The sequence below is a fragment of the Channa argus genome, chromosome 1, assembly GCF_033026475.1.
Source record: "Channa argus isolate prfri chromosome 1, Channa argus male v1.0, whole genome shotgun sequence".
Taxonomy (NCBI): Eukaryota; Metazoa; Chordata; class Actinopteri; order Anabantiformes; family Channidae; genus Channa; species Channa argus.
The window spans coordinates 417713-434451 of record NC_090197.1 but is presented as its reverse complement, the minus strand read 5'-3'; the positions used below and the strand labels follow the sequence as shown (position 1 = coordinate 434451).

At 41.4% G+C, this 16739-nt stretch overlaps 1 protein-coding gene across 21 annotated transcripts in view; it reads left to right on the top strand.

The window, feature by feature from the left end:
* The window catches only part of rims2b (regulating synaptic membrane exocytosis 2b), a 37570-nt gene that overhangs the window by 19153 nt on the left and 1678 nt on the right, over positions 1-16739 (top strand). For 8 of the 21 annotated variants that reach the window (XM_067496074.1, XM_067495707.1, XM_067495121.1 and 5 more), the window contains 17 exons: positions 903-950; positions 1076-1144; positions 1225-1284; positions 2455-2622; positions 3734-3843; positions 4459-4491; positions 5472-6089; positions 6230-6271; positions 6440-6478; positions 6732-6758; positions 9265-9287; positions 9372-9469; positions 10064-10210; positions 12288-12472; positions 13192-13327; positions 13449-13561; positions 16406-16507. In XM_067496074.1, coding sequence (XP_067352175.1) covers positions 903-950; positions 1076-1144; positions 1225-1284; positions 2455-2622; positions 3734-3843; positions 4459-4491; positions 5472-6089; positions 6230-6271; positions 6440-6478; positions 6732-6758; positions 9265-9287; positions 9372-9469; positions 10064-10210; positions 12288-12472; positions 13192-13327; positions 13449-13561; positions 16406-16507 — 2018 coding nt within the window. Of the gene's footprint in view, positions 1-902; positions 951-1075; positions 1145-1224; positions 1285-2454; positions 2623-3733; positions 3844-4458; positions 4492-5471; positions 6090-6229; positions 6272-6439; positions 6479-6731; positions 6759-9264; positions 9288-9371; positions 9470-9963; positions 10211-12287; positions 12473-13191; positions 13328-13448; positions 13562-16405; positions 16508-16739 lie in introns of those variants that run through there. The other 13 variants (XM_067496428.1, XM_067496252.1, XM_067496519.1 and 10 more) reach the window with 10 other exon arrangements.

The window sequence follows — 16739 nt, the reverse complement described above, 5'->3', positions numbered from 1 at the left end:
TCATGAGGTCATTCCTGCTATGAGTTAAGGGAATACTAGGCCCAACAGAACTATGCCTCTTAGTCAGCCTGGCTACAGTGGTGAAAAGAAACTGAGGGTTGTTCTTGTTTTCCTCTAGTAATGATGAATAATATGCTGTTTTCTAACTCTAACTGCTTTATAGTCCACTATTGTGAATTCAAATGTTATTAGAAAATGGTCAGACAAAAGAGAATTATGAGGAAATACTGTAAAATTATCAGTTCCAATGCTCTATATATAGATAAGGTCTATGGTGTGATTAAAACATTGAGTGGTTTTATTTACATTTTGGAAAAAACAATTGAATGTAATAATGAAATAAATGCAGTGTTAAGGCAGTTGTAAGCATCTACATGAATGCTAAAGTCACCCACCATAATGACTTTATCTGTACTTGGCACTAAATTGGACAGATAATCTGAAAATGCCATCAAAAACTCTGAATATGGGACTGGAGGATGGTACACAATAACTAATAGAAGTAATTTTTGATTTTCGGTGTGAAAGGCTAGGAGTAAAGTTCTCAAATGAGTTTATGTTTAGGTCTAGGGTTTATTGGTAAGCTAGAGTGGAATATTGCTGCTACTCCTCCACCTCAGCCTGTGCCTTTAGGAACATTATAATTAATAGGAATTGTGGGGGTTGACTCATATAGACTGACATATTTTAAAAATCCAATAGATGATTGCTTTTCCAGTCATTTACTAACAGAGTCTCTCTAGGTATTTGGGAGATGTTTGGGTGGTGACAGTTTTAAGGGCACTGCAGTAAGGTGTGTAGAACTGGATTCAATTAGAAAGGGATTCAATGAGCAGAACGGGAACTGAAATGATTCCCAACCCTAGTAGTACTTCACAGCCTGTCTGTTTTTGTGTATTTAGGTCACTCCGAAGAATGTCTGTTGGCAATTCTCTTGATTCCTATGACAGGTACTGCATCTGCATATTACATAACTGCAGTAGTAGCAATAGTACTCCTAGTACCATTAGTTGCAGTATTGGGATGATAAAAGTAAGCCCATTCTAAGGTTTACATGTGCTTTTTTGTGTCAAAGATGCTTTAATGTTCTGAACCAAACTCCCTGGACAAACCACATGATGAATGGCAGCTGTGAGGACTATAGGTGAGCCCCTGGGGTTATGGATATTGTAGTATTGGAACATTCATCACATTGTGGAATTCTTACATTTTTCTGTTCTTCAGTCAAGACTTCATCCCAGATTTCCCCTACGAACCTGACGCCTTTGACAGCGAAGTGCTGAGGTAAAGTGGCCACAGCCGACAGACGTAGTTCCTCAGTCCACCCTCCTCCTTTATTTCTCCATCCAAACTGTCTTTGTCAGTGTAGAGTAGAACATGTTTCACTGAGTGTTTGTGGAATTTTGAACTTTCAAAGTTCATCTGGAGTCGACGAGACACTGTATGTTCAGTCCAAGTTTAGATGATCAAACACACCTGTATCTCTTTTCTGTGACAATATTCTTTCCCCCCAAAGGACTACCTACATAACTGCCAAAGCCCTAATCACGTAGAGAGTAAACATTAATTATCATGTCTAGTTTGATCTTTTTGGTGTTTTTAGATGTTTGTGTGTTCAAGCTTCCAGTTGCAGCTGATGGGAGAAATATTCATTCCTAATCCAAAATATTAACCTGATGATGAAACAATGATGAGCAATACATTTTAAATGAGCTGGTTTGCTACATACCCTGGTCATGAAATGGCATCTGGTGTTTGTTTGTCTCAAGCTGTATCAATTGCAGCATTGCCTTTCATCTCTTCATTGCTGCTGAAAACAGAACTCTTCCACATCTTCCTATGCACCTAAATCTATTCTATCTAAAAATAAATAAATAAATAAAAAATAAATAAAACGCCTTCCTTTCTGCTCTTTCCTGACTTAAATTTTTGCTGCCTTGTAAGGCGCTTTGGATAAAAGCATCTGCTAAATGATTTAATGTAAATGAGCATCAAACATTTATGGTGCCGGTGGGAAAAATAAATATGTTTAGAGCTGCTCGAACACTCACTTTCCAACAGGCTTCAGACAAAGTAAATACACAATTTACATCACCAAACTTAAACTTGGATCAAGTTCTCCACAGGATGATGACCATTGATGCTGACTGAAAGCTCTTCCTTGACTCCTCAGACATTTAACCATTCTGAATCAGTTACATTCTCTGCACTGACCATGGCTTTGACTGTCCTTCATTTCCTACCCAGCATACTTTGCTGTAGCTGAGGCCTAATGGGAGATGAAGTTCTATCATTTCTATTTTTCAGCCTTCGATGCCTCTCCCTAGTTGTGCCTTGCAGCCTTCCACAGGTGTGACAAAGTGACTTGATCCTCATGGTGATGTTACTAACTTGACTACAGGTGCAGTGGTAATCCTGGTGATGATGGGTAATAATTTTCATGGTGACATGCAGGTACAGTCGGGGGATAGACCGCCGGGATTACTATGGTCGCTCTCGCTCAGCCGACCAGCGAGCAATGGCAGACCGACCTGTCTACACACGCTCTCACTCCACTGACAGAGTTGACTCCGCCCATCTGAAGTTCCAACGCTCTGCCCCTCCCTCGCCTGCCCTGACCAGGTGACCCACAGTTGACCGATCAGAAAGAATGTCCTCGCTTTTATTTTAACCCAAAACTCTTTCTGATTGGCTCAGGGTGACATCATACCACTAAGAACCTCTCAGTATCTTCGATGGTCACATGGTTTTTGTTGGAATAAAGCTTTAACATTCACTTTTTTTTTTTTTGGTTGTGCATGTTTCATCTCTGATTGCATTTCCTGATTGCAGTTTATTTCACAGCATGTTTGTTTGTTTGGTTGTGTTGCATGCACCTCCTGAGAAGATGGTGTCCATTTTCTTTCAAACTGAAAGAAAACTGAAAGCCAAAGTCATGTTTAACCTCTGAAGTACTTCAAACCTTGAAGGTCATTAAGCCATGTTTTTTTTTTTTCTATTGCCAACCACTGTTTGTGACCTCCTTGACCCTCAATAGTCAAGTTGTCCTCTTAATCTCAGGCTGAATCCAGATCTACACTACCTGGCCTCAGAACCTGATCAGTTGTTCCATCTGTCCTCTCTGAAGAGGTCTGAGCCTCAGTGGGGTCAAATTAAAAAGTATATAGCTAAATAAAGGTTTTAGTACCATTAGTAACATAATATTTAGAATAAGTTTGGGTTCAGTTATTTTAAGCAAAGTCTGACTAGTGAATCCATGGAAAGGCCCCTGTGGATTTGATGAATTATGGAATATCTGGAGGTTTGGATTCAACACATCTTACATTTTCTCAAAGCATTGTATATAAGCAGTTCTAAGTGGTTTATGTCACTGTTATTTCTGTTGACCTGGTAAATGACTGATTATTCTGTGAACAAGTTTAGTTTTTAGAGCCTGCAGTTTGAACAGCTGAATGGACTACACTTCGAGTGGCAAACCTTTCATTTCACTGACTATGGATTAGTCTCTGTAACAATGGAGAACTGTCCACTCCCAGGGTCACACTTCTGATTGACAGAAGAAGCTCAGTAGTGTCTTCAATAAGATCTCCATAACAGTAGAAAAGCCATCAGCTTGTTTGTAGCTAAAATTGCAGCATGGCCACCCTTGACCTTTTTGACCTTGATTTGCTCCTGTGAGGTTGGTAGTTTGAGTCGTGTGTTTAATTCTTTTTATTTATTTTATTGATTACAGGACAAACCCTCGAGGTGCATCAACCCAGACAAGTCCAACAGGAACACCAGTATTCAGCCGCAGGGGGCGCAAATTGCCTATTATTCCACCTAAAGGACACCCAGACAGAGGTATGTCTGTAAAATAGCTGTCAGGTGACCTCTGTAACCTACTAAATAGCAGTGTCCACACGATGCTATTTGCAGTAACAGTTAAGCCTGGTCCTCTTTATTCTAACATTAGCAGTGTGTTTAGAATGAAACCTACAGTATGAGGCCACAAAGTCAAAGTATTAAAGTATTACAATCTCTGTTCCTGTGTTTGTTAGTATTTTAACTGTGTATAATTTGGAAAGCTGTGTTGTTGATTGCTCCCTGCTCTGACACTATTGGATAAATTCTTTCAAACTCTAAATGTACAGATACCTGTTGAGTGGCTCAAGTAAGATTGGACAGCATTACTGACATGAATATCAAATTTGTGTTGTTGGACAAATTCTGAGATCTGAGTGCATACTATCAGAACTGATATGGGCGAACTCAGTTTTATCAGAATTGAATGAAGAAAAAGACCAAATTCAGTTTTAATGACTGTTAGGGTGGGTAAAGCAATGGGGCTTTCACTGGAAGGGACAGCGTGTTATCTGCTGAAAGATAGAAAACTGTTTATGAATGGTATCATCAACGTGGATAAGAGTAGTAATCTCCGTTAATACAGAGAGCCTAACGGAGAGTTGTGTCTTTCAGATGGAGGAGAACCCCCTGACACTGTGCAGACAGGTATAGCTCCTTCAGCATAGACCTAGACCTCTTTGGAAACAATACCTTTCTAGTACTTGTTGAAGTATTTGTATACAGATGTTGTTTGTTGTTTTTTATGAAACTGCAGAATGAGCACTTGGCATGTGTTTAGGAAAACAATGCCTCATGTCTTAGGTGATAACGCATTCTGGGAGCTGTAATTCTTCCAGGAGGTCCAGGTTTCTGTGTCTAACGTCATGTTTAGGGTGTCTCAGTGAAACTCGTTGATGAATTTGTATGGTCCTAACATTATTCCAATTATCATCATCCACTTAAATGAGTCCTGGTCCCAGTGGGTTGCAGTCCAAGAAGGCACCAAATCTGCATTCCACTATCTGTGGGTTGTGCTTAGGCTGATTGTTGGCAGTTACACTTTCCTGGCACCTACAAGTTAGGCCACACAAGGATCAAGTGCAGAACCCTAACAAAGTAACATTAGGGCCTTCTGTTGCAGCCTGGCCTGAAGATTTAGCTTGTTGGGAAGTGGGCCTATCTCACTAAATCCACCTGATTACAGATGTTATTGAAAACTTTCTCTGGTTTTCTCTGCCAACTGCTATACGTAGATCATAAAGATCAACCACTGCAGGAATCTTAATCATTTAAAACAATCTTGCAGCACTTCCAGAAGGCACAGCTTCACCTACAAGCAAACTTCTGTGTACTTCTGAATTTGGGAAAACCAAAACCCTCTCAGAGATTCTTCAACTAATTTAGTAAACTTTGTGCTGCTTGGCTGAGCCAGCTGAGTCTCAAAGGTGCTTCAGCTTCAGTTAAACTTAGATTTAATCTTAACGAGGATTGTGACAAACAGTATTTGCAATTAATTGTGATGTAAAACTAGTCACATGATGACAAAACGGGTGGTGATCATTCATGACTTCATTATTGTTCTGTTTTCATTCATCTTTCTCATTGTTTCTTTTTCATTTTTTCTAAAATCTTTTGCTCTCCATCAGTGTTGGTCCCACACACCACAGGAGGACTGGCTGCAACTTTAGCCAATCCCATTTTACAAAAACAAGCCCCTTCCCTTGTCAATCATCACCCACCTCCTCTTATTCGAGTTCAAGCCCCACCTCCCCCAGTAACTGTCCCTGCTCCTGCTCCTGCCCCTGTCTCTGTACCTGCTCCTGCTCCTGTCTCTGTACTTGCTCCTGCTCCTGCTCCTGCCCCTGTCTCTGTACCTGCTCCTGTCTCTGTACTTGCTCCTGCTACTGCTCCTGGTCCTTTACCAGCCCCTGCTCCTGCTCCTGTCCCTGTCTATGTACCTGCTCTTGTTCCTGCACCACCTCCTGTACCTGCTCCACCTCCTGTCCCTGTCTCTGTTACCACTCCTGTGTCTGTACCTGCTCCTCCTCCTGGCCCTCTGGCAGCCCCAAGCCCAGCTCCTGTTCATATTCAAGCCTCACTTCCAGCTCCTGCAACAACCCCAGTTACTCCCCCACCCCCTCGCAGTGCTTCAACAGTCCAGTCACTGCCACCCTCTGAACCTGCCCTGCCTCCTATGCTTTCTTCAACACCTGTGCCCACCACCTCACCAGCACCTACACCAGCCCCACCCCCACAGACTCCAGGTGTGTACATTACCGGTTTGATGGTCTGTAGCTGTAACTCAGTCTGCTTAGTCCGTGTATATCAATGTTCAGACATTTTCATAATCACATTTACATGTTCCATCTTTGTTACATCATGTTCATGTCATCCCACCTGGCAGAACCAGACAGACGCTCAGCAACACCTGGAGGGACAAGAAAAGGCAAGTCAGAGTCTCAAGTGGATTTGTTGCTTAACCTAGTGAACTGCTCAGGTGGTGTTTTCCAGATGTATGTTTGGGATCCTGCTGGTTTAACTGGTTTGACATTAGAAGGAACACCTCAGTGTCTCTGTGGTTTGACCAATAAACTTTCTGTCTATGTCATGACAGAAGTTACATGGGAGGATCAAAAGAAGAAAACAGCCAATGGTATAGTACCATCTCTTAACAACACCCATCTCCAGACAGGTAGCCTGTAGATCATGTAACGTATTAGTAGACTGTGAGACATGATACTAAATTCATGTTAAAGGTGACAAAACTTTAATCAGTTTAAACTGCTAATCCTCTATTTCTTTGTCTCTCCTCTCTGGGTCTGTGTGAGTTGAAGTGTGTGAATAATTGTGTTCATGTGAATGAATTTCTTTACATTTCTTTAATTCCATCCATCTATCGTGTGAAGGGGAGGTGTTACCATTAAGCAGAGAAGGTAGACGTTTTTTATGTTTTCATGTTTTTCTCTTTAAGCTGCTGTCACTATGAACCTCATTTCTGAACTGGCTGAAGTTTCTCTTTCTCCTGTTTCCTCACAGCAGGCACTTTTTGCTGTGTCTCAGTTGTTTCACAGTAAACCTTCAGGCTTAATCAGGATGTATTTCTGTTTAAGTTTCTGTATTAAGTTTATTTATTAGGGACAGTGGACACTCTTAAATCAGAATCTGCTTGTCCAAATCAACTAACACATGTGCAAGGGATGTACTTCGCCGGGGCGGCTGTAGCTCAGTTGGTAAGGCAGTTGACCATGGACCATAGGGTCAGTGGTTCGATCCTGGCTACATGTTGAAGTGTCCTTGGGCAACACACTGAACCCCAAGCTCCCGGTGGGTCAGGTGAGCACCTTGCCTGGCAGCCACTGCCATTGGTGTTGGTGAATGGGAATCAACATTCTAAAGCGCTTTGGATAAAAGCCCTTTAAAGCTATATAAGTGGCAATTTACTTCAGTCATTGGTAGCTTTCAAGGACATGTTCAAACAATAAAAAAAAAACAATACAGACAATATAACAATGACTATTACAGACAGAGTAACAGCTGCAGTCAACATCCAAATTACATAAAGAAGGAAAAACTGTCCTAGTGTCTGGTGGTTTTTACAGACGAAGCTCTTTAGCACCTGCCAGAGGGAAGAAGCTAAAAGGTTGTGTGCATGGTGGGAGGGGTCAGTCGTGATTTTCTTTGCCTGCTTCTTGGTTCTCAATGAAGACGGGTGCACCATTGATTCTCTCTGCAGTTCTCTCTGTGTGCTGCAGTCTGTTTGGTGGCTGCTCCAAACTAGACTGTGATGGACAAGCACAGGACAGACTCAAAGACAGCAGTGTAGAACTGGATCAATAGCTTCGGTGTCAGATCTAAGTTCCTCAGCTGTCATAGCAAATACATCTGCTTCTGAGCCTTTCTTAGGATAGAGTCAATGTTCTCCCACTTCCCACTGAAATCCACTTTAATCTCCCCAGTCTTAAGTGTGTTCAGGTCCAGGTTGTTTTAACTTCACAACAGCACCAGCTGATCAATCTCGTGTTGGTATCCAGTCTCATCATCATCTCACATGAGGGTGATAACGGTTGTGTCGTCTGCAAACTTTAGGACCTTGACAGTAAAGTTGCAGTCGATTGTGTAGAGGCAGAAGAGCAGGGAGGAGAGGATACATCCCTGAAGAGGCCAGTACTGGTTTGCCATGTGTAGCATGTAACTGCTGGTGGTATGATGACCCACTGACAGAGAGCTGGGAAAGGGGAGAAGATTTCTGGAGTGATGGTGTTGAATGTAGAGCTGTGTGTATGTTCCAGGCTGTTGAGGTGGTCCAGGATGTAATTGCAACTGCATTATCTACTGACCTGTTTGCCCTGTAGGCAGACTGCAGGGGGATGTAGCAGGGGCCCTGTGATGTTTTTCAGGTGGTTAAAAATTAGACATTTTATAACCACAGTCCTCTGTTACTGTGAAGTCAAATTGCTGTTGGTTTAATTTTCAGTTTGCTATTTGTCTAGAATAGAATGGAAGCTTTTATTATCATCATTGAGCGGGCACACATGTTACATCGAAATTTGTCCTGATTTAAGCCATCCCTCATGGGGAGCAGTGGAAAGCCAAAGGTGGGCTGCCAGCTAGTGATTTTTTATTTTTATTTTTTACTCTGTGACCTCAGTAATGACATTGTCCATGATGTCACTGAACCACAGCTGCTGTTCACAGGTGTTTTTTGTACCTTCAGTCCAGGTTTGAGACCACATCAAAAGCCTGTGATGTATTGTGTGTGATATAAAGAATATTTTTCTTTCTTAAATAAAAGGGTGTTTTAGAGTAGGCACCTCACTTGATAATTACTGTGGACTCTTCTTTTGTTTCTTATTCTGGAAACTCTGTCTCAGTGATGGTGCAGCTTTTCTGTTTTATGCCCTGGTCTTCTGATGCCATAGTCAAGATGTGCCCCCTTAGAAATCTTCATTCCAGTTATGATGTGACTGACAAACCCCTTTGCATAGGTTGATTCACTTGAACAAACCTTTGCACAAAGGAGTTAACACGGTCACTGACACTGATTAGCCTCAGCTTGATTTGCTTCAGCTTACATGTAACAACTTCTTTTACCTGCCCAGACTTTCAATCAAATAATCAAACTTTTAATTACTTTGCCCATTGTAGATGTGTTTATTGTCATTCATTTTAAAGACGGTGCCCAAAACATTAGAACTACCTCCTAATATAATGCACAACTCCACCACCCACTATGAGCTCAATCGTAAATGGAGAGTAGAATTATCACCTTTTTGTGACCTTGTAAAAGTAGGAATCATGGCAGAGTGGCTGTACAGGTGTACCCAATGAAGTGTCCACTGAGCGTGTATTACCAGAGGATTCAGTGACATTACTGTAATTTTAACCACAGCTATGACATCAGAGTGTTGCATACCTAACTCTGCTCTTGTGCTTCTGCAGGTGTGATGAAGGAACCATCAAAGGTGAACAAACTGAAATTACAACAACATATTGCACAGTACATAAGTCAGTGATGCCGTCACTTACTGTGCTCTGTTTGTGTCCAGATGAGGCACAGCCTGTCCTTTAAATCCTCAGACAGCGATGTCAGCGATTTGTCTGCCATGTCCAATGCCTCAGAATCCCAATCAGTCTGCCGGACCAGGTGAGACCATGAACTAATCACAGAGCAATTGTTCTCTGTTCCTCAGTCGTAGTTTACCGTGTAGTCTCAGTGGTAAAAAAATTCTAAATCATTATTGAACACACATACATTTACACATACACATCAAATTTGTCCTCTGCATTTAACCTGTTGCCCTGGGGAGAGTAAGGGTTAGCCACAGGCTGTGTGCCAGGGGAGATAGTTCTGAGTGTCTGCTCAAATTAGTTAACCACTGTTTGTTCCTGGCCCCCCGGCATGTTAATCCAGCACTGGTCTTTACACATGCATCTTTATCGCTTCGGTAATAATGTGTCTAACGTTCAGCCATTCATATACTTAGATGTAAAGTTCCTGCTTCAATCAGGGAGCTTAGTGGTCCGCTCCCCTTACAACAAAGTATTGATGAATGTCAAAAGCATGTTTTCAGTTGTGTCTTGTTAGTGATGTTTGCATGTTGTTATTTATTCACCATGCTTGTTTCCTGTTTAAATTAGCATACATGTTACCTCAGCGTGTTAGTGGCATGTTGGCATGTGTTTCCCTTCATCATTCTGTCGGCATGCTGCTCTTCTCCCACCTCATTGGCTGAGACAGTCGAGCTGAGGCTTTGGAGGGCCAATCAGAGGAACTAGGGGTGGGATCAGAGGGAACACCGGAAGTAGTAGCAGTGGGCGGAGCCACTCTGCAGAAGAGTGAAGCTGTGGAGGAGGGTGAGGAAGAGGACGAGCCTGAACCTTCAAAGTAAGACATTGAATGCCTTTATAACAATATAATCTATTTTACTTTTAGAATACTCCTTTTAAACTTAAAAATGAGTATAGTCTGTTTACTTTTTTGTACTGAATTATACTCCACCAAATTAAACATTTACATTTCTACATTTAGTAATTTAACAGACGCTTTTATCCAAAGTGACTTACAAGTGAGGTACAAGGCAGCAAAAATCTAGGTCAAGGAGAAAACATCAAAGCAAAGTCAAAGTCCCTTAGATAGAATAGATTTAATTGCATAGGAAGTTGCAGAAGAGTTCTGTTTTCACCAGTTTTTTGAATATTGGGAGTTATAGATTACTATACTACAAAATGTTTAGGTATAATTGCCCTGTACTTATAATTGCACTGAATTATACCTAGATTCTAACGACAAATATACAGAAAAGTGTCAGTATATCTGGCCTGTGCTTGTACTTTTGATTAGGATATACTTAATTATACTTTTTGTAAGTATTCCTACCCTGGGACATAAGGCAAATATTCATCCATTCATTAATTCCTACCTTCCCAGATTCTTGTCATTGTCAAATGTACTAATTAGTATATGCTTGGACAAAATAAGTCACCAGCTAGATTTACCTAAGCAAACAGGTAAGAGTCTCCATTGGATAATTATGGCAGAGGACACGTTCAGCCCTAACTGAATACTGAAGAACCAGGTTTTTCTTCTCTGATGAGACAGACATATTTTAAGACAACAAAGCCAGGATTTCTCAGACAAATGGTAAAAGGGTGGTTGGGTGAGTGTGAACCATAATTTTTACACATTGCTCAGCCAACACAGTGTCCAACCCTGTGGGGTGTAAACATCTGACCTGCAGCTTTTGAGACTGAACCATCAGATCCTCTTGTCCACACTCTTGTATTTCTTAAAAACATGCCCCTTTCAAAATACCTTAAAGATTTTACTGTAGCTAATTACTCAGCCTCTCTACCGTTGTGCTGCATGCTTTTTCCCTGGGTTCTGTCATCAATCACATGGTTTTCCCATCATTACTGTGCTGACGACACATAGTCATCCGGTGGAAAGGACAAGAAGAGCTGTCTGTCTCAGACTCAGACTCAGTCTCATCAAACATTTCTGCCTGTCTCTCTCACATCTCTGCTTGGATTAGATACAGTCATTCTAAACTCAACATCTCCAAGACTGAGGTTCTAGTCTTGACAGATGAATGGCAATGACCGGCATCTGGTGGTTCCACGCTGGTGGAAGGAGCTAAAAAAACTCAGCAGCCTCACTACCAACATTATAAAATGTTGAAGATAGAACTCTTCTGCAACTCCCTATGCGCCCAAATCTTTAAAAACCTGAATAAAACTTTCCTATCTGTCCTATTTTGCTGTTACATCTTATAAAAAGGAAAACTTTTTTTTTCTTTTTGACTTTATTTGTGCTGCTTTGTACCTCACTTGTAGGTCATTTTAGATAAAAGCACCTGCTGAATGTAAGTACAAGTATAGGAAGAATATACTGAAATGTTTTGTATACTAATCAAGCCACACTTGTGTATAATTTAGTATATTTAAGATCTGAACGTATACTTCCTCCTTGTTGGTATAAAAGAAGTATACTAATAGATATTAAAAACCCTTCTTTTTATCTGATTTTTAAAACAATGTTCTTAATCAGATGTTTTAAAACCAAAAGCTTTCTAAACCGTAGACAGAGCTCCTCCATCTCTATTTTCAGTCTGTATAGTAATAGAGCCTCTCCCGGCTGTTTAAAAGGTTGTTATGCTTCCTGACAGGCTTTACCCAGCATGCTGTATGACAGTGTAATTATTAATGATACAATTGTTGTGGCATTATTTAAAACATAAAGTATACTTGGAAATATAATTGATCATTGCTTACAGTTAAAATATTCTTTCATTAGAATAAGTAACAAAAAATAATTATAAAAACTTTCACAAAAAACTTTAGGTGTTTTTATAATTTAGGAAAATTAAGAGCTCAGAATCATTATAGAAGTGCAGTTAAGGTTAGGGCATAGTGTTGGACACCCTCCCATTGCACAGGCATCTTGTTCCTCTCTCCACCTGCAGGGCAGCACCGTTGGCTGGAGCTCCTCTCACAAAGTCGTCAAGTGTCGGAGGTGAAATCTGCTCCTTGGGCAGAAACGATGATGATGACGACGACAAGAAGCGACGCTCTAGTTTCGGAGCAAAAATGATGGGAATGGTTGGATTGGGAAAGAAGAGTCAGAGTGCCTCCCAGCTCAACCCAGAGGGTCAGTTCCAGTGGGATTGTTCATAAAAGCTCATTTCCCCACTCAAAACTTCCCGCCTGAACAGTGTGATCTTCACTGTTATTGTTGAGCCTTTATTTTGTTACGTGTGCCACAAAAAAAACAAGGGATTAACTCTTATATATTTAAAACTTGCTCTGAAATTGTTCCATTCACAAGATCAGTGATTTGATGTAACAAAAAAATTAAACTGTATACCACAGCTTAAGAACATCAGGTCCCTCATCTTTCTACAAACTGTCTTTTTAGATTTATTTGGAAATGGATAAATGATTATTGGATTATTTGTCTCATTCTCTACTTGGAAATTAATTTATTAATTAAAGAAATAAATTTTTAAAAGACCTTCTGTTTACCGTGTCGGACCCACTGAGCAGCAGTTACAGCTTCAAACTTTCTTGGATAAATCTCTCCAAGCTGTCACGCCTGAGTTTAGATCCAAGGACAGACATCTTTGTCTATTTCAAAATAAATTTACAATGCAAACAAGTATGCAAAAGATGAGTGAGTGAATATTTTCTATAGGTAAAACCTAAATTAAAGAAGAACCACCAATATTTACAATCAGAATCTACATCCAGCTGAAACTCAAATGATTATGTAACATGAATTATTTTGACTGTGTTTTGTGCTTCTCTTGCAGCCAAAAAGTTGACACTGAGTTTAAACTGTTCGTGTTCTGTTTCCTTTCCTTCATCCAGAGGAGGAGAAGAAAAAGAAGGTGGTGAGACTTCCTGTACAGAGGAGTATAGAAACTGGTTTGGCCATCGAGTTTAAATCCCGTTTCACCCGACAGCCGAGTCGAGACCTGGATGCAGAGGACCCCAAACCTGGAGCGTGCGAATCACTGCCTTTTTATCACTCATTTGTTTCATCTGTCTTTTGTGTATATTTTCTACATTTATTAATTTAACATTTATTGTTTATATGTATTAATTCATTTTCTCCATGTCATCAGTCTAATATTTCCGGGAGTGAAGTTGGCATCAGACAAACAATTCACTGGGTTCCTTGAAGGACTAGGCCCTGCTCAGCTGGCTGGACGGCAGACCTTGGCCACTCCCCCCATGGGTAAAGACAATCCCAACATCCCATTTTATTCAAAAAATATTAGTTGATAAATAATTTATTTAAATATTCTTTAGTAAGCCACAAGCCAAATGTGGCTTAGTCAGAGCATTGTGTGGCAGCCGTCAACAGCAACAATGAAATCGATAGATCTGGGGTGGCTGTAGGTAAAGTTGGTAAAGGTCAGTGGTTCGATCCCTGCTCCCAGCTTCATGTCAGAGTGTCCTTGGGCAAGATACTGAACCCCCAAGTTGCTCACGGTTAGTCAGGTCAGCACCTCACATGGCAGCCACCGCCATCAGTGTGTGTGTGTGTGTGTGTGTGTGTGTGTGTGTGTGTGTGTGAGTGTGTGTGTGTGTGTGAATGGGAATCAACATTGCACTTTGGATAAAAACGCTATATAAGCGACCATTTAGCATTTAGATTTACACAACAGTTATGGAAGAGTTCAGTCTTTAACATTATTTTAATATTGGTAGTGAGGCTGCAGAGTTTTGCAGCATGTTCCACCATTCTGGGACCACTGAACTGAAGTGCTTTGCTTGGGATGTTTTGCTGTGTGGTGAAGGGTCACTGGACAGGAGGGTTTGTAGACCTTGATGCAGGAGTTCAGGAATTTAGGAGCTGTTAAGTCGAACACTCTGTAGGTGAAAGTCAGAGCTCAGAGTCAGGGGGTACGTGTCCATATTGATCTTTTGGAGGGTTTGATTGTGCTGGTGCGAGCACCGTCAACAGGAGACTGCAAAAATCAAGACAAGCTATGATCAGTGCTTGCACAATGAGTTGGGTCATAAATTCAAAGAGATACAGTCTGGTCTTTCAGATGCAAACCTGCATTGGTTAGTTAGTCATCAATAATGGCCTCTCTGACTTTATCTCCAACCTCGTAACTCCCAAAGAGAACCTCAACATCTTGTGGCTCATCAACTTTATGCCTCTGTAGTTGCCACAGCTCTGCACATCTCCCTTGTTCTTAAAAATGGGCACCAGTACACTTCACCTTCAGTCCTCAGCATCCTCTCACTCTCCAAGATCTTGTTAAACAAACTAGTCAGAAACTCTACTGCCACCTCTCCTAGACACTTCCATACCTCCACAGGTATGTCATCAGGACCAACTGTCTTTCCACTCTTCATCCTCTTCAATGTCCTCCTCACTTCACTCTTACTAATCTTTGCTCATTCATCAACTCCTCAAAGTTCTCCTTCCATCTTCCCATCACACTCCTGGCACCTGTAAATGCATTTCTACCCTTATCTTTAATCGGGCGACAGGAAGGTAAAGCAGTTGTCCACCAATCTCACAGTTGTTGGTTCAATCCCAACCTACTCCAGTCAAATGTCGAAGTGTCCTTGAGCAAGACGCTGAACGCCAACTTAGTTGCTCCCGGTGAGTGTTGGCCAGCTGCATAGCAGCTCCCCCATCGGTGTATGACTGTGTGTGTGTTTGTGAGTGTGAATGGATGAATAATAAACAGTGTACAGCGCTTTGAGTGCCAATAGGTAGAAAAGCTCTATATAAGTGCAGAGCATTTAACATTTAATCAACCTAACCTGCCGCACATCCTTCCCATCTCTATCTCTTTGTCTGGCCAACCTGTACAAATCCATCTCTCCCTCCTTAGTATCCAACCTAGCATACAAGTCCTCATATGCTCTATGTTTGGCCTTTGCCACCTCTACCTTCACCTTATGATGCATCTCCCTGTACTCCTGTACTTCCTTTTTCAACTTTCATCATTTTGTCCTCTGCTCTGCCTTTGTCCTCTTCATCTTCCTCACCACCAGAGTTATTTTTACACACCATCATCCTGTGTTGTCTGGCTACACTCTCCCCTACCAATACTTTACAGTCACTGATCTGTTTGCTTCTTCCTCCGTTCTTATATGTCACCCTATATTCCTGCCTCTTCTGGAAGAAAGTGTTAACTACAGCCATTTCCATTCTCTTTGCAAAGTCTACCAACATCTGTCCTTCTGCATTCCTCTCCTGAAGACCAAACCTACCCATCTCATTCTCATCACCTCTGTTCCCTTCACGTACATGTCCATTGAATGTCCATCATGTCCATCTGCACCATTGTCCACTCTCTCGCCTCTGGGGATGCTCTGCATCACTTCATCTAACTCACTCCAGAATTCCTCCTTCTCTTCTAACTCACATCCTACCTGTGGGGCATAACCACTAACAACATTGAACATCATGCCTTGAACTTCCATCTTCAGATTCTTAACACTATCTGATACTATTTTCACCTCTAGAACGTTCCTCACAAACTCCTCCTTCAGGATAACTCCTACTCCATTTCTCTTCCTATCCAACCCATGGTGAAAAAACTTTAAACCTAAGCTTCTAGCCTTGCTACCTTTCCAACCAGACACACAGTATATCCACCTGCCTTCGCTGCATTATGTCAACCAACTCTCTTGCCTTCCCTGTCATAGTTCCAATATTCAGTCACTACTGTCACTCCTACATTCTTAACTTTCCTCTTCTGTCTCTGCCTATGAGCATGCCTTCCTCCCCTCCTTCTTTGACCAACAGTAGCCCAAATGCCACCAGTACCCTGCAGTTCAACAGCACCGGTGGCGGTCGTTTACCCGGGCCCTGACCGATCTGGTATGGAAGTCAGATTCGGTGTAGAGGTCATGATTCACATGTTTAATTTGGCATGTGTTTTACATCAGAGCCCTTCCTGATACAACCCTCTGCATTTATCCAGACTTGGGACTGGCACAAGAAGATGCTGGCTTGTGCCCCCTTGTGGTGAAAGGAAAATACAGATTCTTAATATCACTAATTGTAGCATCATAACTGAGCTCCTGTTATTGGCTGTTTGTTTACCAGGGGACATACAGATTGGGATGGTATACAGGAAAGAGCGCCTGGATGTGGAGGTTATCCGAGCCAGGGGTCTTGTGGGTAAACAAGGCAACAAGAATACTCCAGGTGAAAATACACTACAGATTATTGTTTTATAAAGTACAATGCATTACTATAATAAAGTAAATGTAACTCTACAGTAAATAATACGCTGCACTATACAATAGGCAGTGTACTAGTACAATGCAGTAGTACCTTTTTGTTAACATCACTTAAAAATAAATCTGTGAAATAATGTTAGTCTCAGAAACCATTTAAAATCGGTCTGACACATCTGCGATCAAAATGTTTACCGATC